Raw genomic sequence first — 25,509 nt, 5'->3', positions numbered from 1 at the left:
TGAAAGTGCAGTCTGTTAACTACAATACTGTATTCCAGCATGGATCAACGTAGAACTGCATTCTTTTAATCTAAATTAAAAGCCAATGTCCTATCATGGGCTGCCAAGCTAGAAATTATGACTAAATATTTACACTAAAAGCCAAAGTGCATTACAACAATGCTGAATTCATATTTTTCATTGGCCATGGCTGAAGAGCTCTGTGGCCACAGATGAATGTAGGCATTTACTGTTCATTCCAGCTCTCAAAAAACATTGTCATTGGCCATTACAAAAGATCAGGAACTTCAACAGCCTGATTTTAGCATAGCAATCTGGTCTGTGCACACAGGCAATACCCAATTAGGGCTCTCAGACAAAGCAGCCTGTGAACTGTGAATGTCTTTACCAACAAGCACGTCCTACCTGAACAATGCTGTATGTGTCAAAGTGCAGAGATCAATAAGTGCTGTGGATGTGAGATGACATAATGGCTGTCAGGTAATGCCCCCACAGAGACAAGAAAATAAGCAGAGAAAACTTTTTTCTTTTCCTTCCATGCAAGATGTCTCTTTCAGGAGCAGAATGCTAACTTAGACTCATACAATCTATTCTACGGTGACTTAAACCGGTTACAGATGCATCCCATAAATCATAGGATTGAGGATGTGGTAAAAAGTCTGGCAATCACTTTATTCTGCAATTGTGTCACCCCACACCCAAAGTAATTAAATATGATGCATGAAATTGAACCTATAGCCTACTTACCCAAGTAAAGATTCACTCTGACATGAGAAATAAGCTGGGACTCTTAATAATAGTACATGTAACCATTAAAGCTCACTCATTAAAGCTCACAAATTAGTGTGTCTGTGGTGCTACCTGACCTCTTGACTTGATCCCCTGAGAATCAAATGAAGGTGACCCATTCAATAACAAGTGCCCACTCCAGAGTACTTTTGAACTGAGGTTTGTGTATTGAGATGGACTTTGTTAGGGACAGGAAGCATAATTCCCTACATACATCAATGTGGAGGAGCAGACCTCTAAAGACTTGAATATTTATGAAACATAAACTTATATTCTTTGACATTTAAGCCTAAAGGAAAAACACTATCCCCAAACAAGCTCACAAACATGTAAGCACTGTAGGTCTATGTGGAGTCACAGTCAGAATACAGGAATTAAATGCATTTTGAATGATACATCCTTTAGGCTACATTATTTAAAAACATAAAAAAAAAAAAATGTTTATCTCTGCTTACTAATAAAATATACTCAATATAAATACTCTATCATTTATTTTGTTATGTATCCTACACAAATACCTAATGCTAACCTAATAGTAGCCTTGCCAGTGGCTTTTACACTCAGTTGTTGAAATATGTGGAAATATGTTTAGTTTTTTTGCAAAAAATATATATGAACTTTGACTGGAGATTATTATAGAGGCTACAGCAGAAACATCTAATAATCTTCTAGTGACCAGTGATCTACTTGACAGTGGACAATATATTTTTCAATCCTTCGATTATTAAGCAACAAACTGCATCCCTTGTGAGTCTCTAACCAGCGTTGAGGAAATAGCCGTTTCCGACTGCCTGCCTTTGAAGGCTGTAGTTCCATTATTGCTTCATCCATTCCAAAGCGGATAAATGTTGTCACTGCAGATGTGTATTGAGCATGCAGATTCCATTAAAACCCCTTTAAAGAGACCCGCGGCAGCTCCACCGTCCCAGGTGTGATGCCTCACACCTCCAGCGGCCTGCAGACGTCTGAACCGTGCGGCCGCTGCAGTGCCAGCCGGCCCCGATGGTTGTCCCATTCACACATCACCTTTGATCGCAGGGGGATTTATAACCCCGGAGAGAAGCAGCACAGGTCTCAAACTCAGTCGCTGGAAATAAGACGTTGAGGGACATGTCTTCTGTTCATGGGAATATGCGCGTCGGGGAGCTGAATAATTTCCAGATGTATCACGAGGGACCTCTGCAGATAAACAGCTTGGTGAACTCAGGTAGGTGGCTGGCAGCGAAAGGATCCTTTTGGGACAAACTGTGGCCTGTAATAGGCCTAGCCTACACCGCTGGTCACAGTAAATAACGGCTTTACAGCTGGTTCTGCAGTTCACTATATAGGTTATGTTTCTGGGACTCCGATTTAGGCCTATCTAACGTTATTAATTTAACATTCTGTACGTTTTCTTTTCAGATTATGGAGCCCCAGATGTTCCAAACTACTTCAACCCTGCAAACTCAGTCCCGAGGGCGGATAAATGTGTGACAATACTGACCCACAGGAGAAAGAGGACCAACTTTACCCAGCAGCAGATCGAAGTGCTGGAGAAAGTTTACTCCGACACTAAATATCCTGACATCTACCTGCGAGAAAGACTGGAGGCTCTGACCGGGCTACCGGAGTCCAGAATCCAGGTAATGTGTAGTTTATATGAGAAATCCCAAAGTGTGGGATGATTTCTAGATAGGCCACACTTGTTTAATAAAAAGAAGAAAAAAAAGTTGAATATGTGAATATTATCACAGCCAAGTTATTGTACATTGTTTAAACTGTCCTCACGTTTTCGGTCCACCTCAAATTTCAGGTGTGGTTTCAAAACAGAAGGGCCAAGTCTCGTCGCCAAGTTGGCTCATCAGGGACCATGAAGGCCGCAAACCCGCCAGCAGCTGGCCCCTTAAGTCAGCTCCAGACCCGGAGGGGCCCAGAGAGGGGTAATTATTACAGTCAACTGATTTTTGTTTTGGGTTCATATCCATTTTTTCACTCAAGCATCAAGTGCTCACTTGTAGTCCTTTGTCCTTCCAGTCACATTAGGCCTATATAACGAATATGGCAATTTGCTGGTGAAATATCTTCCTTAATACACTTGAAGTTACCTAAGTTTATGTATGTATAGTTTTAAAACGTACTCATCTCTCCAGTGTAGAGAATAAGCGAAAGAGGAATGTCAAAACACATTTATTTTATTTCAGAACTCATTGCTTCACTTTGTATCTATTTCAGTGTATGACAGCAATCATAGAGCCGAGGCCCACAGGATAGGAGGATTTGGACTGGAGGAAAGTTTCCGACCTACAATGCACCAAAACCCAGATGAAACTCACAGAACCAGTGTGCCCACCAATCCCAGCGGCTACGAACACACGTCCGTCTCCTGCATCTATGAGGACGGGACCAGAGTAAAGCCTGAGCAGATGCAGCGACTTCAGCTGAGTGTTAATGTCCCGTGCTGTAACGTCCATCTGTATCCCAAGGAGAACGAGCATCATCATCCCAAGATGGAAGCCAACATAACCGGCGACCAGAGTCCAAAGGTTCTGGTGGAATACGACAACTTCCCACCTAACAAGACCATTGGGCCAGAGATGAAAGTTGTGATTCCTCCCATCCCCACCCAGAATAACTTCAGCAGGTCATCACCCAAGGATAATGGATGCCACATGCAGTATCCACACGTGAGAGGGACAGGGGACAGGTTCAGTCACTTCTCCCCGATCCATGCCACCGAGGCCCAGGACTTCACTGACTCAGACTCTGACTGGGAAAACGAGGCCATGGCTGGCTTTGGTGGCTTCATGTGATGGATTATTATTAGAGCTGATATAAAGACAGCTCCATGTATCATAAGAGGCAGTATTCAGTTGTTTGTTTGCGTAAAAGGAAAATTTGTATTTATTGTAAAATAGTAATAAAACGGTTGATTGTGTAAAAAAAAAAAAAAAAAAAAAAAAACTGTTGATTGGCTATGTATGTTAATAAAGACTTAAAACTAGAAAACCAAACACTGCTTTGCAATATTATGTTTAATATAAAAAGACGGAAACATTTATATACACAATTGCCCTGAGGCACTCTCATATACAACTTTACAAAACTGGAAAAGGAGATTCTCTAGGAAAGAAATTACTTAAATTTTTCGGGCTTACATCAGTGATGCCGGCTTAGTGTAGGGGGGGGGGAGAGGAAGGGGAAGGGGGGGGGTTGCAGTAACAGCAATGCCAAATATGGAACTGCTTAGATCATCTTAAGGAGTAAAAGGCATCAAAACCCCAGAGTTCTCCTTTATAAAAATACCAAAATCTCTTTTCAGTGCACACAAAATTACAAAAGCCATTTCTGAATACGCAACAGAAATGTTGACAATAGTCCTAATAATCAGAGATATTGTACAATTATCTACAATAAACAATTTTATAAAACATTCTTTAGCCTCCCTGTTCATACCATTAATAGAGCAACAGAACACAACACTTACAGGGGGGGAACTTTAGAAATAGCAAAATATTGTTTCATAACCATACACACCTACTCAAAAATAAATAAATATGGACTATAAAAACTGTAAGAATCAATGTTTTGGCACATGAAACCAATAAATAACTATTGAGAGATTGAAGATGTGGATTTGTGGCAATAGCTTAAGCTCTTTCAGATTTGTGTTCAATTGGGTGCACGAACATTTTCATACAATAAAATGTAAAATACTTAGGACATCCTCCCTTCCTTCAGCACAAAGGGGAGTCTGAGGCAGAACTCATCCAAATCCAGATTGCATGGTGGTGGTCAACATCCACATCCACGTGAGTTTTCGTGTTTGCAGTCTCTGTATCAGTTCAGGTGAAAGCACCATCTCGACAGACGATATGAATGGAGCGCACCTCTGCGTGGTGTGGATGATGCAGGTACTCACACTGCATTGGTGTTGTTGGCCGAGAATGCATGCAGATTGCCCAGCTGACTTAGGCCACTCTGGATGTGTGCCACATGGATCTCAACATTATTCTGGAAGCAACTAGAAACACAGAAAAGACAATAGTATGAGTATGAGAAATGTTCAGTACTTCAGACTGAGTGACACGGATATGGAGAAAAAAAAGAAAAAGAAAAAAAAGAACATGTTTAATTATTCATGTATGCCAGTGACACAGATAGAAACTATAAACCATGCAATTCTCAATTATGTGTAGTGAGACTTGCCCGTTTTCCACCGGGCGCATCTGCGCTGCGTTCTGAGCCATTCAAATCAGTGCTTGATAATCCACCAGACGCGCTGCGGCGCGTCCCAGAAGCCTGCGTAAAGCGTCTCTCTGCTCCGCTAAAGATACACGCCAGGTCTATGGACAGCCGGGCAGGAAGTGTAGCAGCGAGCGTATCCAGTTAATTTACCAAAACACCCCCCACCTCCAATATGATATACGTCTCCTTTACAACACCACGGACGACGAGAGATTCATCTTGGAGGTGGAAAAACAGAATAAGCCATCACAGATCTTTTTTATAAGGACAATGCCAGAAAAGAGAAGGCATGGAGTTTAATTGTAGGAGTGCTTGGAGTGGACGGTAGATACTAGCTTAATAAACACGTGATTGTTCTGTAGAAGTTCTTGTAGAGACAATAAAATCTGCGAGTCGGGCAACAAAACGCTCTGCTTCTAAGACACTCCCGGTGTGGTATGGCGCGTGGCGGAGGACGAACAAAACCGGAACGCAGCCGGCATACAGCAAAGACGCGCCCAGTGGGAAATCGGGGAGGCGTAGTTAGAAACACTACAGGGTCTTTTTTACCTGAGGTTGGAGGGATCAATTGATGCCTTGATGTCATTAAGGGAGTCTGTTAGAGATTTAAACTCAAAAGAATTCAGGTCTCCTCCATCTGCCAGACACTGGAATGAACAGGTTATGAAAGTATTGGTCAATTAGTTAAATACTGTTCAGTGTACATACAAACAAAACAGGCTTCTCTGATGTTGCAGCAGAATTTGTGCTGACCTCTCTGTCATAAATTACCGTAAATACGTAACATCCATTGTACATCTGATAGTACGAAAATGTTTGAGCAGTAAAGAAATCAGAGAGCAGCAGCTGAGCGTTTAAACATCCTCTACCTTGATCTGGAGCAGCAGAGCAGTGAGACGGGAGATGAGGAGTGTGAGGCTGGGGTTTGTCACACTCTGCTGTCCGTCCTTCAGCGAGTTGCTCAGCTGCACCATCTGCTGGGCCTCGTCTTCACAACGCCGCCGCAGCTCTGTGGGATGGTCGGCTGGAACCATGCCCTGATCTGGAGCAAGCTGGACGGACACATGGTGATTCACATTTTAAACAAGGCTCTGTTTTTTCTTCTTCAGATTAGTCTACTATGAAGTGGGATGTTAAGAATAACAGAACTGGGCATGAAATACTACAGTTAAGCATACTTTCCCGTACTTAGCTTCAGGAGCAATGATTAGTGATTGGACTTAAATGGATCTATTGACTTACGTCACAGCAGAACTGCTGAACTTCGTGAAGCACCTTGTTGAGATCTTTATTGAGCTGTTCGAGCTCAAGCACCGTGGTAGCATATCGCTTCTGGAAGTCGAGGTCAATAGGCATCGAGTACGACTTCTGAACACAATCATGGTTTTAGTTAGGCTTGATGTATGCATCTCAGAACATGTTTAATAGGTTTTGAAGCAACTTTTTTATTTTATTTTATTTTTTTATTATATTATGATGATTGTACCAGTTTCTCTGCCTCTGTGTTCATTTCTTTCAAGTGCTTGATGTGCTCTTTCTTGATCATGAGGATCTTGGACAGCCTCGTCTAGTCATGGAAAAATAAGACAAAGCATTTATTAAAGCAACGTGTCACAAAGGTTTAGGATGTCTGATTTTAGTATTCCATTTAACAGAAAGTATTTACCACTTGGACAAGGAACTTGACAGGAAATCCTCCCAGAGTATCTCCCTCAGCACCAGGCAGTTTGTTCCTCCATGGTGACTGGTTGATAAGAGGGTCATTGTCCTGTAAAAAAAAAAAAAAAAAAAAAAAAAGAAGATTCATGAAGAGTTGCAGTATGATGATTTGTTTTCTTAAGAATGAAAGCTCAAACCGATTCACAAAAGATAACACAATAAATAGATTTACCTTTTTAGAGTTAGGTTTCTACATATTGGTGTTGATAAAACTGACTTGATTCAGCATGACAATGCTTGAACTGTCCTTAAATATACTTTTGCATAAATACATTTAAAGCCTGCTTGCACAAGATATGTTGACCAAAACCATCTCAGATTTATAGGCTGCCTGCCAAAGTATCTGTTGCAGTAGATAAACCAGCATAACACATATCACGGACATTAACTGAGACGCCAGGGACAAGTGTGATGACGCAGCACATGTATATCTGTCATTAGATGTAGGTTTACAGTACCATGAGGACAGGAGTGGTAGCGGACGGGTAAGGCCCTCTAGGTGGAGTCACAAGGTTCTGCATGTAGCGTGATATCCGATGCTTCTGGGCAAAGGCTGAAATGGGCATGGTCTCATTGGGCTCATTGCTCTGGAAAACAGGTTGTCAAATTCCTTTAGTATTTAGTAAAGTATCCTTTAGCTATTGTTTATTTTCATTCTTGTTTTACATTTTTTAATGACACTGTATTTTAATGAAAATAAAATGAAGACAAACTAAAGGTGTTGCGTGTCTAACCTCACACACATCTAGAGTGGAGCTGAAAGCCAACCGGTCATTCTTACCAGAACTTCGTAGTCAGGCACAGTGTGTGTTCCCAGGCCACTGCGGTCAAAGGTGACTCGATAGGTGGCAGCACTGGTGTCCACCGCGTCGATCTGCCCTGTGAACAACCCATCATGGACGCCTCGGAGTCGAGCTGTGGCACAAAACAAAAACAAACTAACAAAATCAAAATTCGTACTGGTAATGCTGTTCAGGTCGGTGTGTGAGACATCCATAGCACATGATACAAATGTGTGTTTCTGGCTCCTGTACTCTTACTACTACTCTTACTCTACTTACTTGTTTTTCACTGCAGGGTCAAAATTACCCTTCTTTTGGATTTGACAAGTTTATTTTTAATTAGGTAATTTTACTGCAATAATAATGCAGAACAACGGAACATTTAACGAGAGCTATCTGGCTGTTGTAACTGCAGACAGTGGTGCGTGTTCATTTCTGTCCTCTAACCAGTGACTTTGGTTCCTATGATGAGCGGCAGAGGGATTTCATCTGGGAGGTCTTTGCAGTTCGACACGTCAGACAGTTTTCTTTGCTGCAGCAGGCGCATCTTCTGCCTCTTCTGTCTCAGCGCCGTCCGCTCCTCAGCAAAGAATGCAGATGAACACCTAGATGGGACAACAAAGCATAGTGCTGTAACAGTTCTTTCAAGTCTTTGAGGAAACAGTGTCTCAGGGAGAAAACAATTTCACATACATGTAAAATTCTGACATAAATGAAGATGAATGAAAATGGTGCGTAGAGGCACAAAGCTTAAAGGTTGCAGCATACCGTCGAGGTTTTCCCATCAGTCTCCTGATTGTTCCCCACTCAACCCGTGTCAACTTTCTTGTTTTTAGGTTGGGGAAAGACTCCTTGAGACACAGGCAGAATTCATTGTCACCCTCAAAGAGAGGTCTGGAAAACAAAATAATAAGACACAATATAGTTAACACAACATTGTCCTACAAACATTTCTGATGAGGTTGCCGCTAACCTCTGTGACAACCCCTCCGCTCCACTCGGTGTCCCTGTGTCTTTTGTACTGCTGGCTCTCATTTGCCTTACAGGATCAGGGTCAAGGCAGAGGGGTGTCGTTCTCTTCATGAGCCATACCTGGGCCGGTGTGGTTCTGGCTATAAAAGCTCCTCACCTTCCCACAGACTGTCTGTCTCTCTTCCCTCACCGCAGCTATCATTTTGGTTTTGCATGCTAAAGACATTCCCACACACCCATTAAGAAGTGATTATCTACTTCAACATTCTTTCCTGTTCCTCAGTATTGTTCTTGTAAATAAATGCCCATTTTATGCTTATACGTCGTCTTGGTCTCCAGCCGGGTTGTGACACCTCTCAAACCAAGTTCAAAGTAATTACAGATGATCAAAAAGATCAAACGCCGTTAAATCATCTCTGAATTGATTACAATGAATCAGAATTTGAATTGCCGTTTTCTGAAGGTGAAAGTGAGAATTTACCTGTCAATATTGGAATAGAACCATTCATAGATGCACCATTTGTGAGCTTTGGGTAGCTTGAGGAGATTTCTTAATCTCAGGCCTATTTTCTGGGATGCCTTCTTATCTGGTGTCACCACATTAGAACATTTCTGTAGAGCAAAACATTAAAAGTCATTCCACATACAATAAAATACAATAAATTGAACTCTTAAGGCTATGTTCACACTTGCCGTCTTTTTTTGACAAGAAAAAGTTGACTAGGGCGTTTTTGTGGTGAAAAAAATAAGCTGGCAGCGACGGAAACGTTGTATTTTTCTTCTAAATAAATTATTGCTTGCGTAATGGTCAGTGTGCGGGATTTTCTAAAAGAAATAAAAATAAATAAAGCGTTTTTAATTCCAAAAAGCATTTTGTGTTGCTATAACAACAGCTACTGACTCCTAACTAGAGCGGTATGTGGAGCGGTGCTAACGTTAGATAAAACTAAGTGGTGGAGCGAGCTAGAGAAAGAACACAGAGAGAGAGAGAGAGAGAGAGAGAGAGAGAGAGAGAGATGCTGCTGCTAACGTTACATTAAACAAAGCGAGTTCCCTGTACAGGGAGCACCCGTTCATACCATAACTCGCCAAATTTGGACCAGTCATGGGCTCTCTCTTCTTTTGCCAGTGTAGGCTAAAATAACTAGACATTACTATTGTGTGTGCTTGCTTAAGCCAAGGTATACATATGCAATAGTAAAACAAATGCTGCAGCACTGGTAGAAGGAAGGGCTCCTACTCACTATGAATCCCTTTCATGGGGTGTAGTCTTTACCTGCGGTGTGGTGCTGACCCTCTGGCTCCTCCGAGGGGATCTGGATGGGAGACGCTGCTGGGGTGACTCGTCCTCCTCCCGAAACAAACGGCTCCTCTTTGAGCTCCGTGTGGGCTGGAAGGACAAATGTGGACAGGAGTTTATGAATAGTGCTAATCATGCTCAGAGAATAAAAGCCTTTTCATTCCAGGCTTAAATATTTGTGTGCATTAGTCGTGTGTAACTTTAAATACATTGAGTTAATGTGCATTAGGACAAAAGAAAATCGGAATCACATTTGTTGGATTTGTATGCAGAAAATATGGTTTAATTAATTCTGGCAAATTATTTTCTGGTGAGATGAAGAAAAAAAAAAGGGTTGCAGTATTTTCTATACCTACTCCTGAAGGCTGGGACAAGTGTTTCCAGAGGGGTCCCAGTCTGCCACAGCCATTCAGAAATAATGCCAACTACAACATAGATTTGCACTAGACGTACAGACCAGTTACTAGAGGTGTTGAAATTAATCAAATAATCGATGAATCAAATTGTGGACATTGACGATGCTGCATCGATGATCGGCAGGCTCATAATCGATTATTTCTGTTTACAATTTAATGTAGGCCTAACAACCTTTCTTTTTACATATTCTGTTATGTTTTGCACATTCAGGAAGTGCCATGTGCTCAGTGCTGTAGTTTTATGTATCCAATTTATTTAGTATTAGAGCACTGCAGAATGTTTTGTTTTTGAAGCTTGAAAAGCTATGAATATCCTACATGGCTTTAATAGAAAAATGTATTTGACGCATCGTGATGCATCGACATATCGAATTGAATCGCTGACATGATAATCGTAATTGAATCGGGAGATCAGTCAAGATTCACACCTCTACCAGTTACATGTGGAATACATATCCCTTCCAAATCTGCATTTCCACATCACACCAGTGTGACTTATAAAGCAATAAATTCAACTATTCAGAAAACCCTTAACTGCGGCCATCAAAATCAACAATACTTTCATATTAAACAATCCTTAATTACTGAGTAACAGACAATGTCATTCAACTTTTCATATCTGAAGACTAAACCTCTTTCAAAAAGTCACACTGAAAGTCATGCATCTCATGTCCTATGTTTTTGTGCCAATGTGCCATAAGTGACAGATCTCCCTTGTAAAAGACATAATACAATACAATTCAATATATTAACCCTGCAAATACTACTTTGTGCAGTTAGTCATTTTCTCCTGCAATTTTAATTTAGACAATGTCTGAAATGGTGTTGATTCCAGTATGGTCATTTTGAAGCTGAGGTTTGCATTGCACTTTACATTGTATTAACTAAGTTGATGTAATGTTTTTAAGCTTAGCATTCATAATATTGTGCATAACAGAAGCTCCTCTATTGCCTCCTCTTCACAAGTTTTAGAATTGACTTGATTGAAACTAACACCACATCTCTTACTGTGTCCATTGTGAGGGAGGAATGCCGTCCCCTGGTGTTGTGAGCTCTTGGGAAGCTGTTCTTTTCATTCAGAGTGTTGGACAAACTGCCTTCTATAAAAAAAAATATAAAAGAAAATAAAAAGAAAACCAATGCATTTATTCAAAATAGTGTAAGGACACAAGATAAAAGACCCGAGTGAGACTTTCTCATTATCAAATGTTATACTGAAAAATGATTTTAAAAATCACAGAAGTTGTAAATGAAGTTTCCACTTACAAGCGATATTGGAATAGATAATTGTCTTACAGGTCTTATCTTTGCCAATGTGGGGACAAAACAGCAGTGGAAGTAATTATAGGACACTCCACTGTATCCTAGACTGTCACTGAAAGCTTGTCATAATGGCAAATCATACAGAAGTCTAATCCAGGGCCTACGATTCCTCAAGACTTTTAGTAATGAAACTTTGGCATGTGTCAGCTAATACACACGCAGACAATATCAAATCAGAATTCAAACAAACAATCTTCATTGACCAAGTATGTTTAGGCATAGAAGGAATTTGACTTCAGCTTTCAGTAGTTCTCAATATACTTACAGTGCCAAGAACAAAAACAGAAAGACAACTAAAGATACAGCCCACATACCTTTTAGACTGACAAGTGCCTCTGCTGAGGAGCCTGAGAAAGAAGAAACATTGGTCTACATCAATTCACAGTAACTATAAAATACTGAAAATATTTTACTAAACATGTCACTGCGATACAAAAAAAAGAAAAGGTAACTAGGCCATGGTCTTTAGTATTACGTTAATTATACATGTATTATAGCTATCAAGAAAACGTCTGCAAATTGACTATGAGACTGTCCTTTAAACAGTGTAGGGCAGGGTAACTGAAGTTATATAATAACGTTATAGCTAGCGCAGTCAGTTAGGCCTTAACCCCCAATATGAGCTGTCAAGCACGGGCATAACATCAGCTGGACAGACCATATCAACGAAATGAGCTAACGTTAAACAAGCTAACGTTACACTATGTTACAACCAGTAGATTATATTTAGTCAATATTACATGCACTACGTTCACATCGACTGGAATTACAGTTTCTGATGTTATTAGCCAAATAACGTGGGTATTTTCCCTTCACCAGCTTGTTAAACCGATACACAACGCGTTACCACGTAACGTTAACCAGCGCTAACGAACGTTAAATTAAATAACGTTGTAAGGAAGGACTAACAAAACTATGACAGCCAAAACAGATAGCTAGTAGCTAGGGTGTGTACTTTGGTAATAGAGACGTTATGGTAGTCCTTTTGTTGTTGCTGCTTACGATCTAACGCTAGCAGACGTTAGCTCAGAGCTAAGCTAACGTTATTTGTTTACCCAGTTTGGCTAAAGTAACTTGCTCAACTCCAACATTAGCTATGGTTAGCCTCTAATGCTAACAGGCGTTGGCGACTTGGACAGACCGGTATTTCTTTGCGTCTAAAGATGACTTTATGAACTCTGCCCTAAACTTACGGTATTCATTACATGGAAAACGATGGCAGTCTATCGCCAAATATTTATTGTATCACTACAGGACCGCTGTGTGTTTACAATGCAAAACTCCATGAATTTGAGTTGTTACTCACTCTCGTCTAACAGCTGGTCCATCTCCGCCATCTTGAATTAGCCGCGCCGCTTTTTCAAAGACCTTGTCAAAATGCATTCTGGGTCGGGACGCTATGTGGAGGGCGATTTGAGAAATAAAAATCTTATAATTTATCAAACCGATGGTTGGAGAATCCCTTTGTATTATATATTCATATACACACTTATATTCACTTAATATAAATTCAACTTTCTTTACAAAATGTTACGGGAAATGCTTGGAAAACCGAATCATATGCAAAATTGGTAGTCAGAATAGGCACTAGCATCCCTCCATTGTTTCACACAGCACTTCAGTCAATGCCACAGATTTAATTTTTTATTTGTCTCTCATTCATCGTTGGGATAGTGGTCGAATATTTTTCTTCAGATGAAAATTGTTATACCTTGAGTTAAACCACCAGAAAACCACATCCAGTATAACATACATTTCATAAAAAACAGCAGCCTCTTTCAAATGGGAAATTGTTAGTAAATACTATTTCTGTGTACACGCAGAAGGGTTTTTAATGCGTCCTACAAGATCCAGCTTCAAGCCCAAGCTCCATCTCGCTAAATCCCTAGCTCCTGGAAAGTTGATCAGTATCTGATCTGTGACCTGCCCAAGTGCTGATGGGAGCCCTTAAAAAGGAAATAAATCAAGTATCTCATCATTTTGAAAAACTTGACATGCAAATTTACGTTTATTTCCACACTGAAATCTAATCCAACATTGATGCACATGCAGTGGTTGAAAATAATTTGCTCACAGACATGACATTTTGAGGACTCTCAACATTTTTATTGTATTAGAGGTAAGCGAGAAAAACACTAAGAAAAAGGGTGCCACATACCATGTCAGTCGTTTCTCTTACATAATACTTTGCATAAACACAAACCACGTTTATATATTTTTCCTTTTCTGCAAGGAAGACAGCTTGAGAGACAAACAAAACAAATATATACATGTCAAACCTTGAACAGTATTTTAAACCCAACAGTCCACAAAATCTTCATCTGAGCAGCTACTGGTCTGTGTATGTCTGCAGATTGCTTGTTCACAACTCAAAACTCCTTTTAAAACGTACAGTACTAAGCCTTAACTACGGGTTCATTAAAGAATGAAGAAATAAGATTCTTTTTAAATTCAAGATAACCATGTGAGACAGAAAAAAATTCCGATGTTCTAAACCAAAACCTTTCTATGTAGTATGCATTGCACTTCAACCCCTATATAGAACTTTGATTTCTGTCTGTCTTCTGAGTAATTCTGAAGTAGGGATTTAAGTACCTAATGCATTACTAAGAAGATGAAAGGCTGCCAGCTAGTAAACCTGATAAAAAAGAAACAAAGTGACTAGAGAGTTCCAATGAGCATTGTAAAGTGTGGAAAGCATCACTCCTTTGCCAAACGTTGAATGAAGCGCAGGTGTTTGGAGGCAACCGTGGTCTTTGTTTTCACTGAACAGGGTTCAGACAGCCCCTCTCACCACAGGGACGTCTGGTAGTTAAACTTGACATTCAGGAGATACTTCATGTTTACCTGCGCCACGTCATACACAATGTACCTGGGGGAACAGCGGTTAAGGAAAACAGAGACTGTACAGATAATATGACGACGCATGAGAAATAAGGAGGAAATTTCACACCAAGTACAGACATGAAGTGAACAGAAATAGATGATCCGAGGTAAGAGAATTAACGGCCCTATAGAGTAAATCTTAATTTTGAACACCAAACAGAGGTTTCAAGTCCTGTTTCCTTGTGTATGGTCTTTAATTAAACATTCAGTAAGTCAAGGATTTCTCTGTCTGTTTATGTCAGAATAGCTTATTTCATCCAGGTACGACAATCCATTGGCGCCTCTGAGTGATCTACATCATGATTAGGAGGTTAGAAATTAAAAGATAAGTTATGCTGAGATATACCACAGAGCTTTCCATATGTAAACAGCCATCCAAGATCAATCTCATTTTGAAATTAAAGCGGCAACATTGGTCTAAATTCAGGCTAAATGTCGTGTTGTGAGAACTTGGCAATAGAGTAAAATCAAAAGCACAGCAGTGACAGCTCAGCTTTTACAAATTAGTGATTACAAATTAGTCAGTTTATTCAATGTCAAGAACAATATGTTCTTTGACACTTTTGTACTATCGACTATTGAATAATAAATTATATGGCAAAGCAGGAAACCTGTGGAGTCATTTGGGGGCAAAACTATTATTAAATTCAAAAACCAGGTGGTCAGTGTTAAAGGATACTCGTTGTACAGGAGACTGGTGTCATCAATGTTAGTGTTGACTCCTTTTCCCAGAGGCACTTGCACACCGTCTAGAGTGACAGTGGCGCCTGGATCAGGAGCAGTTCGACCCAAACCTGCAAGAAAATTAAAGTTAATAAATGTGAAAAACTGAAGCAGTACGCAAACCAAACTTTTATGTATTATTAACAACAGGCAGTTGAGTTGGCATATGTCCAACCATAGTAATTACAGTGTTCCACAAAACAAGTTATGCTGATATGTCCATTCCAAAATATTCCTCAAATAGCACATGGACAATCAAAATAAAATGAGCAGTGACCCGTAAAGTTTTCTCACCTTTAACACTGTGCTTGCCCTTAGGTACTTTTGTTATGTGGGACGCCTTCTTCAATTCATGTCTACATAAAAAAAAAAAAAAAAAAAAAAAAAAAAAATTAATTTATATTATCATGATAGATCTTTAAAGCAGAAGAAAAGGGTGATTTTTTTTTTTTTTAAAGAACTCAGATGGTCACGTACGTGTTGCCGAGGGCAACCTCGGCCAACAGCAGGAGGCCTACAGGGTCTGACTGGGAGGTGTGACAGTAGTTTGCACTCTTGGACACCATGTCGGCAAAGTACACACCTTTGCCGAACATGTAACCAGTCTGGAAAAGAAATGAAGCAAAATGGCAATGTAACACAGGACTGAAGAAGAGAAAAAAATCAACTGAAAACATGACAGCGATTTATGAAAGTATTACATTGTTGCTTAAGAACAAACAGAGAAGAAGCTTTTGGTTCCACACAAAGTTAAACTCAAGCTAACTACAAACAAAAACGCACCACTGGGGCCTCTGGAGGGGCAATGCGAAGACCCTGAGACATGATACCAGCGTAGTTGGTGGTGCGAGAACCGTGCCACAGTAGCTGGCGATTATGTAGCTCCTCGAAGGGACGGTACCGTTGGCGCTCTCCCTCTCGAGCAATTTTGAAGATCTAGAAGATGGGAAAAAGCCCGGAAACAGGGTGAGATGGTAATTCATGCTGAACAACAAAGTTACATCGGAGAATTGACATATAGTTTGTGATAATTATAAACAGATTTATCCAATCTAAGAATTTGCAACAAAGTATTAAAATAAAGCAGTTGTCATGTAAACACTGTTGTTCCCAAAGATGACTTACCTCTTGCACTTCCAGTGTGTAAGTGTTGTGTGTAGCAGCATGGGTGTTCTTAACATATTCCAAAATGATCTTAGCCTCATCTGTAGTCTTGTCAACAACCTGTAAAATAACAAAGATATAGCATACTGTAATCTTTCCATACCTAATCTCCTCATACAATGACCACGCTGAACATTGTTCTTAATACATAATCTTGCACACCAACTATAACTATGAAAGGGTGAAAATTGGAGTTTCACTCCTCACCTCAATCTTGGTTTTAAGTTTCTCATAGTTGATGTCGATGGGATCACTCTCATCGTCCTGGGCCCCTCCTCTCAACAGGCTGTATGCCACTTCAATGTCCAACAGGTTGTCCAACATCTGAACTTTAGCCTGAACAGTGATGTACGTGGTTATGAATGATGAGATCCATTTATACTCCATTTATTTATAAAGCAAGACAGAAATTTACAGTAGGATACAGTGTTTGTGTCCTTACTTGAACGTAGTCCAGGCTGCTGAGCAGGGGGGGTTTCTTCATACCAAAGTCGTGAGGTATCAGGGTGTAGAAGCGATTGGAGAGATCCAGGATGTGGGCCTCAGACGCACTTTCTGACACAGCCTGTAATAAAACAAAATGACCAGTACAGTCAAAATGATTAATAAAATCATTGCATGGTCAGGGGAGAACGTGCACTACAGATATCTGGTCCAACCACTGGCACAGAAGCACTACTAATTATGTCACAAAATCATCACAAGACACTAATGGAATTGAAGGGAAGCTGGCAAAGAAACTGAGTGTGTTAAAGTGGATTGCAATGCACCACACAGTACTACGAAGAGAAATCCCAATAGAAAGGTGAATACTGAGACAACCCTTGTGGAGGGGGTTGTTGGTAGCTGACCTTCTGGACTTCAGTGAGGAGAGCATAGGCACTCTGGATCTGCCTCTTACTCAGCTTTCCAAGGGGCATCTTCTGGAGGTCAATCTGAAGACAGGAAAGGAGAAATAAACTATGTAGGACACAAAAGAATAATGCACACACATTGATGTTCAATAACACTATAAAGTTGAATGCACAATGTATTTTCTTTACAAAAAAAACCCCCAAATGGTGCTCTATTAAGATGGAGATTTTACACTAGGGATAAAACTATTATTAACAACAAAAGAAAAGTAGATTATTTTTTTTTTATATAATCTACACAGCCACAAACAAGTTAAAAAAGTATCACCTCAAATTCCACCATAGCCTTCTTCATGCTCTCTACATCGAAGATCATCTTGATCAGCTCCTGGACGGGTTTGGCTAGCTTGGACTTGGTGCCGGCGGTTGCCGTCAGCCTCTTCACCGCTTCCTCATCCTGACAAGAAACATGAACACCACAGAGCACAACTAAATCCAGTCAGATACAGAAACTAACAGACTGTTGGAAATCTCCATTCTAGTTCTGTGTGTTGTAATGTGTGTACCTGTCCATAGTCAATCTCCAGGGGGTAGAACTTATTGGGATATTTGGTGAAGTTGGAGGAGCTCCAGTCGTTGCCCGTCTTCTCTTTGTAGACACACAGGAAGTTGTCCAGGGCAGAGTTTTTGTCATGAAACTTGTCCAGCTTATTGCCTCCGATGGTGGTACCCACTCTGCCCCATGACCTGAACACCCAGTACCTGCACATACATGAAAGAGACATCTGACTATTCTAACGCTCATTGCAATAATGGTGGAAACAAACACAGTACCACTGCACTGCAGCTAGCACACGTAAACACCCCATAAAGTGAAATATATGGGTTGTTACAGTTCAAGTTCATCTAATGCCTCAATAACTGACCTGAATGTAATTTAATAACCTCTGCACCACTAAGTGAAATGATTTTCTGCAACACTGACCGTTTCTGTACATCATCCTCCAGCAGCTGCAGCTTATAGTAGGAGTTAGTTCCTCTGACAATGTCCACGAGACCCAGCGTAGCACTGTACATCTTCCCGCTCTGCTCCAGGACATGAGCGCTGTTCTCCAGACCTAAGAAATCAAAATCATCAGTCAAGCTACGAAGACAAAAAAACAGAGGGAACATTTTTTTTCAATGCAGGGCGCTGAACTACCTGAATCTGGATCCACAGCAGCTCCTCCTTTGACGGTGAGTTTCATCTTCTTAGATTTGCTACCACCTGTAATAGTGTAGATGCAATTAGTTCTAAATATACACCAAAATAGTCCAATGCTATTACACTTAGATAAACATCTATAAGCATGTGCATTAATAACAGCAACATATCTCCTTTACCTTCCTCCTCCTTCACCCTGCCAGTGCTTTTGGTAGGCAGCGCTCCAGATTTGGAGGCCGCAGACGGAGCTGGAGCCTCGACTTTGACCTCTGCACCCCAGGGTGAAATGGCATGCAGGGAAACCAGTTCCTGGAGGGCTTTACCCGACGACTTGACGTCTGTGAGGAAATCCTCGGAGACCACGCGCACGCCAGCGTCCCTCGCCTCCTCCATTTTCTTACTCATCTTCTCCACCTCCTCTGTGAGAGCACAAGGAGGAAGCAGGTGTGATGAAGCCAGAACGTTGAAAATGTTGCATTGAGGGCACTCAGTGGCCCACATATTGGCAATCCTACATTTGTTTGACTGGTTACTCACTCTTGGTGCTGAGGCAGAGAGAGGCCTTATTGGCTGTGCTGGTAATCTTTCCGCCCAGCTCCTCTACAGCCACCTTTAGATCATCCTTGTTCTTAGTCAGCTTCCCCACAGTCAAGAGCTTCATACCAGTAAGAGGTTTGTCTATGGGGCAATAACCCAGAGATCACACAATTATAACAGTATTTGAACTGTTTGAACATTGGGCATGGTGTTTATTTAGATCTAAGTGCATATTAAATGCATGAGTTGAATTAAATCACAAGCTCAGCATACAGAGAGGATAGGAAATATTTGCGGCATGTTGCTGCCTTGACTAACCTGCAGGTGCTCCCTCTGGCAGTCGCTCAGTCGGTGCACTGGAGGCACTCGCCATGGGTTGTGCTTTGGCTGCGGTGAGGGTTTGGGTGGGAGCCTCCTTCGGGTAAACCCTGTCCTGTCGCTTGAACTTGAATTTTTTCAGGAAGGGAACTTCGTGGAATTCCTAAAATGACGCCAGAATATTCCAAATAGTAAATTATGACCAGAATATGTGGCATTTTCTTGGTCTTTGAATGGACGGTATGAATATTTTATCAACCTTGCAATGTTATCTACAGCACTCTTTAAGGACATATATATAATCAACAATACCTAGATTTCTAACCATAACTCAGCTGCTATATGCAACTATTAAATTGCATTACAACGACATGAATACTGCTCAAGGCTACAGGTGGTGATTTAGCATGGAAATTGCCACCCTATAAAGAACCAAAAGGAGCCCTGAAATGAGGTGACCTACCTTGGGGATGACCCAGTCTTTGCGTATGGGTGTTGTGGTTTTGAACACACACTTTGTCCAGGCTGAGATGTCCCCTGTACAGTAATAAGCGTCGCCCTTAAACACCAGCTGGCCCGTGCACTCCTTACAGGCCTCGAGAGCACCAAAAGCCATGCCGTCGGCCAGGCAGTCCACCACCTGTCAATTAAAGAACACATACATGTCGGTCATGGAACAGTACCTTCAACAGCATGGATTTCTTTCAAAGCCATTTCATTTTGAATACAGTGAGAGTTCAATAAGATGAGGCCCTCTTACATTGGATTCTCCAGAGGGAACATCCTGGCCATTTGCAATCAGCAGCTCCTTCATATCGTTGATTGAACAAAACTTCTTCAGCTTGTCTTTGACTCCCCAAATCAGCTGGCTTTGGTTCTGCAGATGAACGAATAAACCACCACACAAATAATAAAAACATGGCCACCAAACAAAATGTGATGTTTAATCCAAAATAGGAAATTAAATGATAAAAAAAGGTACCTTCAAGTGCTCCTCCAGCTTCTTCTTCTCCGCCTCTTCCTCCTTCTTCCGTTTCTTTGATGGTCCATCCACCTCATCAGCTTTACGCTTCCTGTGAGAGCAAAGACAAGTTCAAAATAGTTTTCTTTCAGACTTTTTTTTTTTAATTTTACAATTCAGGATGAAAATCATCCAAATTAACTTCCTAAATTAGGCCAAAAGGGATACTGGAACAAAACTGAGATTTTGAACAAACAAGCCTGAGTCTGACACCTTTATTCATTAGGCAAATTAATTAGGGCACCATCAGTTAATGGACACACACACAAGCAGGTACATGTCTCCACAATCCCAGGTGTCAATGCTGATATCATCTACCCTGCCCTGACAAGACATATTCATTAGCCTCCCCATGAGAGCAGAAACACACCAGCACACACATATCAGTTAATGACCATCCAGTAGCAGTAGCAGTTTCTGTCTGATCCTTTGGAGGGCAAAAACCCCCAGGACAAACATCCCTTATTAGTCAACTACTGAAATCAAGACGGGAGAAGTGAAGTCTATATATTAGCGTCCTCCAGATTTGTTCAAACAGAAGTGTGCATGTGCTCTTTAATGTGCGTGCAGTGTCAGGATGGCTGCTGTCAGAATAACAGCGAGGGAGTCATACGTTTCTTGAGTAAGAACACTGTTATAAAAAGAACCATACGGCTGTAGATTGGTGAGTAATTTTACTGCTTTCTTGTATTTCAACGACACACTGAGCAATTAGGCTTAACTTCAAATCTCATTTCTTTCTTTAGGGAGAACCATGGAGAACACCACTGCACTGTTGACCCTCTACACTTCTCCTTTCCTGCAGCCTTTACAAGACTCCTGGACTCCTTCCTCCTCCAATACCACCTCCTCTCTTCCTTCGTCTCCGCCTGCTGACCTGGCGATTTCCCCTAATGTGGCGTACATGGCGGCTGAGCTCGTCATCGCCTTTCTCTCGACAGTCGGCAATGTCCTGGTCTGTGCTGCCGTGGGCCTCAACCGCAAGTTACACACCGTCACCAACTACTTCCTGGTCTCGCTCGCAGTCGCTGACATCTGTGTGGGCGTGATTGCCATCCCCTGTGCCATCCTGACGGACATTGGTTTACCACGTCACAACCTCTACCTGTGTCTGCTCATGCTGAGTGTTTTAATAATGTTCACCCAGAGCTCCATCTTCAGCCTGCTGGCGGTGGCTGTGGAGCGCTACGTGGCCATCTTTATGCCATTCCGCTACCAGGTCCTGATGACGCCTCGCAACGCCGTGCTCGTGATCCTGACCACGTGGCTGCTGGCCTTTATCATCGGGCTTGTGCCTCTGATGGGCTGGTATAAGACACCACCTGAATCGGGCAACTGTTTCTTTGTCTTGGTGGTGGACATGACCTACATGGTCTATTTCAACTTCTTTGCCTGTGTGCTGACACCCTTAGTGATCATGTTTCTCATCTATGCCCACATTTTTGTCATGGTCAAGCGGCAGGTAAGGCGCATCGCGTCCGAGCAAAGTGGCAGAGGGGAGCGACAGACGAGAGCTGCAGTGAGCATGCGCAGAGAGATGAAGACTGCCACTTCACTTTTTCTGGTTCTGTTCCTCTTCACAATCTGCTGGATCCCGCTCCACATCATCAACTGCTTCCTGCTGCTCTGCCCACACTGCCCTGTGCCGCTGGAGCTGCTGCTCACTGCCATCATCCTGTCACATGCCAACTCTGCTGTCAACCCCTTCCTGTATGCATACACGATGACAGCTTTCAGGGACACCTTTAAGGCAATTTTCATGTGCTGCGGGACGCTGCGAGACAGAGAGGCTTCAAATGCAGCCAGCGGGGATGATAGAGACGGGGCGGCTGTTCGAAACGCACACCTGAGCTAAGATCCCAAACACTGAACACTGTATGTTCCAAACTCCTGAAAGTACAACCTGCACAAAATAATATTTGCTCTTGTTTGTCTCACCCTTCAGTTTTGACAGCAGGGAGCCTCTTCTTAAGTTCCTCCTTGTCTTCTGTCCGTAGTGCGTTGAAACCCTTCAGCTGGCCGGCGCTGTATTCAGGCTTGAAGACCAGTTCCTCCCTACGGCTCACAAAACACGCAGTGTGGTACCAGCGGTCGATAAGACCCAGCTGGGGCTTCTCTGGGTCCACAGTTTTCTTGGATACACGGATCTGATCCTGAAGGGGAGTCGAATATATATATATATATATATATATATATATATATATATATATATATATATATATATATATATATATATATATATATATATATGTCATATTGAATTGCTAGCATGTGTTGCATTTAAACTGTTTTCATGTGTGCAAATAAATGTGGGTGCTAACCTTTTCTATTTTCTGATCACAGCCTTTGCATGTGCTGCGGTTCGATTTGGCATATTCAACCGCAAAGTCATTTAGTGTCTTCTCTCCTTTAGCTCCACTCTTCTGGTCCCCTTTTCCTACAAGAAGGAAGTTATTCAATTTTTATTTTCAAGCCAACCAAGAGTCAAGTAATCAAGTAATAAATCACATCACAGGCAGTAAATGTATAGATATTGTAGAAACATCAGATGTGGTGACCAGGAAGCAAATATATGTCAAACCTCTGTGAGAGACTAGAGGATACGGAGATGTTTCATTTATTTTCTGTGAGTCTATGTTTGTTTTTTCAGCGATAAAAGGCAAAAAGAATTGCTGATAACTGATGAGAGAATTTGTTCACTGCTTGCTGTGAGTTGCTGCTGCTGTGCGGTCATGTACGGATATATGGTGATCTGTACACCTGTTTGACAGAACATTTACTAAGCCTTTGAATAAAACATAATCCCTCTATGTATACATGTAATACACGGTTTGCCAACCTGAAAAGAAAAGATAAAGTGAGCTGCTAAACTAAGGAGCCAAAGGCCTGAGATGACATGAAATTTAACTTTATGCAGCCACACTGGGAGTGTACAGTTTGTACATGTTGTGTGCGGGAATGAGACACATCAACAACCCATTAACATGTACAGTAAGTGAAATACTAAAAGTCGGATACTGACCTCCTGTTGCTCCACCAGTTTCAATGGCCTTTTTGACCTTCTCCTGGTCATCCCAGCGGAGGTCAGAATATCCACCAATATCAGCCGTGGACTGAGCTGCTGCTCGCAGCCAGAAGCAAGAGAAGTGGTGCCAGTGGGGGACTTTCCCATCAAACATGGGTGACTGCCGGACAAATAACAAACACAGTATGTTTAAAGTAACCCAGTGGTGATATGGGATGGGAGCATCCGAACGTCGGCCATGATCCAGCTGTGGAACAGACCTGAATATGTCCCAGCTGTAGCTCTCGAGAAGGATCTTTAATTGGGACATTTTTTATAGACATTCCTGGACTTGTGAGGTAAATTCTTTATTGTGTATACGATATGATAGTCCTTAATATCTAACATATGTTCTCATTAAAAAATAACTTTAGAGGGCGAACCTTACGTGAGAAAGAATTTACCAAAAGTCAAAGATCTTTGTGTGCACAGTGACGTTCAGGTACACTACGATTTGCTATAAAAATGGGTAGGTTAACGTTCTCCATATAAGAGGTGAGTCCGTTTTATTGCTTATAACATTCTGGCTATACTTTATAGTATAATATCCTTCATGTCTAATGACTTATTCTGGTTGGATGATGTTGTTCTAGTTAATTACATTTTTGTGGCAAATTTTCTTTTTAGAGTTTGGGAAGGATACGTATAATATAATAAGAAGTTAGTACTCCTCTGAAAAATGTTTCAACACAGGAATACTACTTTTGCCATATCATAGGTCCACATGTGCATGAGCATGACACAATAAACAATACATAATGACAATGTATTCAAATGTCATAAGCAATAAAATGATGAACCTGTGCCCCTGCTTACTTGACTGGCCTTTAGAGTGAAAAGTCAAGTGATTGAAAGTCTGGAGCCTTCCACGGGCCATGAATAAGAAGGCTTCTGAGCCTCTTAGTTAATTAATTCTCTGTGGGGCAGCGGACAGACTTTGCATTGTGGTAACAATGTTGTTGTGATTTTGTCTTCTGACGTAGATGCTCATTCTACATTGTTTAGTTGTAGTCCTTAAGCACAAGTTGAAGCTACATAAAAAAATGTATCTGTGAATATTGCTTTCATGAATGGCATGATGCGTAATTGCAAGATTTAAGAGAGTCCGACATAAAGAAAGGCTCAGCGGCTCTTTGTGAACAGGATTGTCAGCCATTTAAATGCTAACGAGGGCCTAACCTAACACAACTGAAACCACACTATGAACTACATATTTTCATTCTCCCGCCAGGTTATTAATATTCACTTCATTCTCCGAATAAACCACCAAACTTAAACCAACAGCTAGCACCCTGGTAGTAAGCTACATAACAGAGCAGGTTTCTTCAGATGAACTGCCTCCAGACGTCGCCAACGTTACATTACCTGCACCATGATGGCCATTCTCAGCGAGTCTTTCGCTATGTTTTCTTTGCATTTCTTGCACGATGCACGGCCGCTTTTGGCATATTCCGCTTTGTACAGCTTGTCCTCTAGAGAGTCCGCCATGCTTATTTAATATTACAGCGAAATAAAATGAAGTGACTGTGAGGCGAACTTTCTCCGGATGTCGAGGAGCCACAACAATCATGCACAGAGAGGCGAATCCCGCGTGCCTGTAGAGAGAAGAGATGGGCGAAGAGCTCTCACTCTATCTCTGTTTCCTGATACCAAAACATCAACACAAAGCACCAGCTATGAGCACCAGCAGCTCTCTACATTAGAGACAACTAAACATTTACAATTAACCATGGCTTTAATGAGTTTTCTGAAACCAGAGTATCTAAAGCTCTGTTGTAAATGATCCAGATGGATGGAGCAGCATATCTACAAGGTGAAGGTGTAGGCCTCCATTTGGGCAGCAGGCCTAATGACTCAGTCCCAGACGTGGATTGGTACCCTGCACATCCCATCCTATCTATCCATGCATTAACTACTCAAGTTGTAGACTTAGAACTTGGATTTGAGTCACAAAAAATGTGGACTTGCTAGAATTAAGACTTGAGACTCCAAACTTTACTTGACATGAGACTTGAAAGGAAAAAACTTTCTAATTTGGACCTTGAAAAACACTAAACAATAAAGAATACCTAAATTAGACAGCAGACATGATTGCATAAACACAAACCTTGAGTAGGCCTATTTAATTTTAGGGCCTATGTATTGATGGTCTTTGTTATGTAAAAAGCACTAACAGTATAACACAACTTTAAAATCATTTTTATGGTCACTTA

The 25,509-nt window shown here is 41.3% G+C and overlaps 4 protein-coding genes across 4 annotated transcripts; 2 read left to right on the top strand and 2 right to left on the bottom strand.

The window, feature by feature from the left end:
* Positions 1-1,546: 1,546 nt before the first annotated feature.
* On the top strand, positions 1,547-3,686 carry mixl1 (Mix paired-like homeobox). Its single transcript, XM_028605922.1, has 4 exons — positions 1,547-1,996; positions 2,191-2,411; positions 2,582-2,708; positions 3,001-3,686. Exons 1-4 carry the CDS (start codon positions 1,900-1,902, stop codon positions 3,576-3,578), a joined length of 1,023 nt encoding a protein of 340 aa, XP_028461723.1. The 5' UTR covers positions 1,547-1,899; the 3' UTR covers positions 3,579-3,686.
* Positions 3,687-3,977: 291 nt separating this feature from the next.
* lin9 (lin-9 DREAM MuvB core complex component) lies at positions 3,978-12,907 on the bottom strand. Its single transcript, XM_028605037.1, has 15 exons — positions 12,832-12,907; positions 11,840-11,872; positions 11,211-11,302; positions 9,763-9,876; positions 8,968-9,098; positions 8,283-8,408; positions 7,962-8,119; positions 7,514-7,647; positions 7,191-7,319; positions 6,680-6,781; positions 6,500-6,580; positions 6,256-6,381; positions 5,883-6,065; positions 5,563-5,660; positions 3,978-4,789 (listed from the first exon to the last, which is right to left on the bottom strand). Exons 1-15 carry the CDS (start codon positions 12,860-12,862, stop codon positions 4,684-4,686), a joined length of 1,644 nt encoding a protein of 547 aa, XP_028460838.1. The 5' UTR covers positions 12,863-12,907; the 3' UTR covers positions 3,978-4,683.
* Positions 12,908-13,604: 697 nt separating this feature from the next.
* Positions 13,605-24,928, bottom strand: parp1 (poly (ADP-ribose) polymerase 1). The gene is made up of 23 exons (XM_028605036.1): positions 24,662-24,928; positions 23,255-23,417; positions 22,554-22,669; positions 22,171-22,385; positions 20,194-20,284; positions 19,972-20,088; positions 19,675-19,851; positions 19,212-19,374; positions 18,894-19,034; positions 18,536-18,775; positions 18,354-18,419; positions 18,138-18,270; positions 17,719-17,914; positions 17,481-17,609; positions 17,150-17,233; positions 16,741-16,863; positions 16,506-16,634; positions 16,260-16,358; positions 15,918-16,070; positions 15,612-15,739; positions 15,429-15,490; positions 15,091-15,205; positions 13,605-14,397 (listed from the first exon to the last, which is right to left on the bottom strand). The coding sequence occupies exons 1-23, from the start codon at positions 24,782-24,784 to the stop codon at positions 14,316-14,318; spliced, it is 3,045 nt and encodes a 1,014-aa protein (XP_028460837.1). The 5' UTR covers positions 24,785-24,928; the 3' UTR covers positions 13,605-14,315.
* On the top strand, positions 20,987-22,087 carry LOC114573018 (adenosine receptor A1). Its single transcript, XM_075447458.1, has one exon. The coding sequence runs from the start codon at positions 20,987-20,989 to the stop codon at positions 22,085-22,087; it is 1,101 nt and encodes a 366-aa protein (XP_075303573.1).
* Positions 24,929-25,509: the final 581 nt, after the last annotated feature.

Source organism: Perca flavescens, chromosome 18 (assembly GCF_004354835.1).
Source record: "Perca flavescens isolate YP-PL-M2 chromosome 18, PFLA_1.0, whole genome shotgun sequence".
NCBI classification, from domain to species: domain Eukaryota; kingdom Metazoa; phylum Chordata; class Actinopteri; order Perciformes; family Percidae; genus Perca; species Perca flavescens.
The sequence above is the reverse complement of the archived record's forward strand: the minus strand, read 5'-3'. Positions and strand labels throughout refer to the sequence as shown.

Coding starts and splice junctions, on each gene's coding strand:
- mixl1 (XM_028605922.1), top strand. CDS start 1,900: ATGTCTTCTGTTCATGGGAATATGCGCGTCGGGGAGCTGAATAATTTC. Junction 1,997..2,190: donor AAACAGCTTGGTGAACTCAG/GTAGGTGGCTGG, acceptor TTTTCTTTTCAG/ATTATGGAGCCCCAGATGTT. Junction 2,709..3,000: donor CCGGAGGGGCCCAGAGAGGG/GTAATTATTACA, acceptor TATCTATTTCAG/TGTATGACAGCAATCATAGA.
- lin9 (XM_028605037.1), bottom strand. CDS start 12,862: ATGGCGGAGATGGACCAGCTGTTAGACGAGA. Junction 9,877..11,210: donor CCTCCCTCACAATGGACACA/GTAAGAGATGTG, acceptor TTGTCCTTCCAG/CCCACACGGAGCTCAAAGAG. Junction 7,320..7,513: donor TGCCTGACTACGAAGTTCTG/GTAAGAATGACC, acceptor CCTGTTTTCCAG/AGCAATGAGCCCAATGAGAC.
- LOC114573018 (XM_075447458.1), top strand. CDS start 20,987: ATGGAGAACACCACTGCACTGTTGACCCTCTACACTTCTCCTTTCCTG.
- parp1 (XM_028605036.1), bottom strand. CDS start 24,784: ATGGCGGACTCTCTAGAGGACAAGCTGTACAAAGCGGAATATGCCAAA. Junction 20,089..20,193: donor AGCTGGAGGAGCACTTGAAG/GTACCTTTTTTT, acceptor GTTCATCTGCAG/AACCAAAGCCAGCTGATTTG. Junction 14,398..15,090: donor ACCAGTCTCCTGTACAACGA/GTATCCTTTAAC, acceptor CTGTTCCCCCAG/GTACATTGTGTATGACGTGG.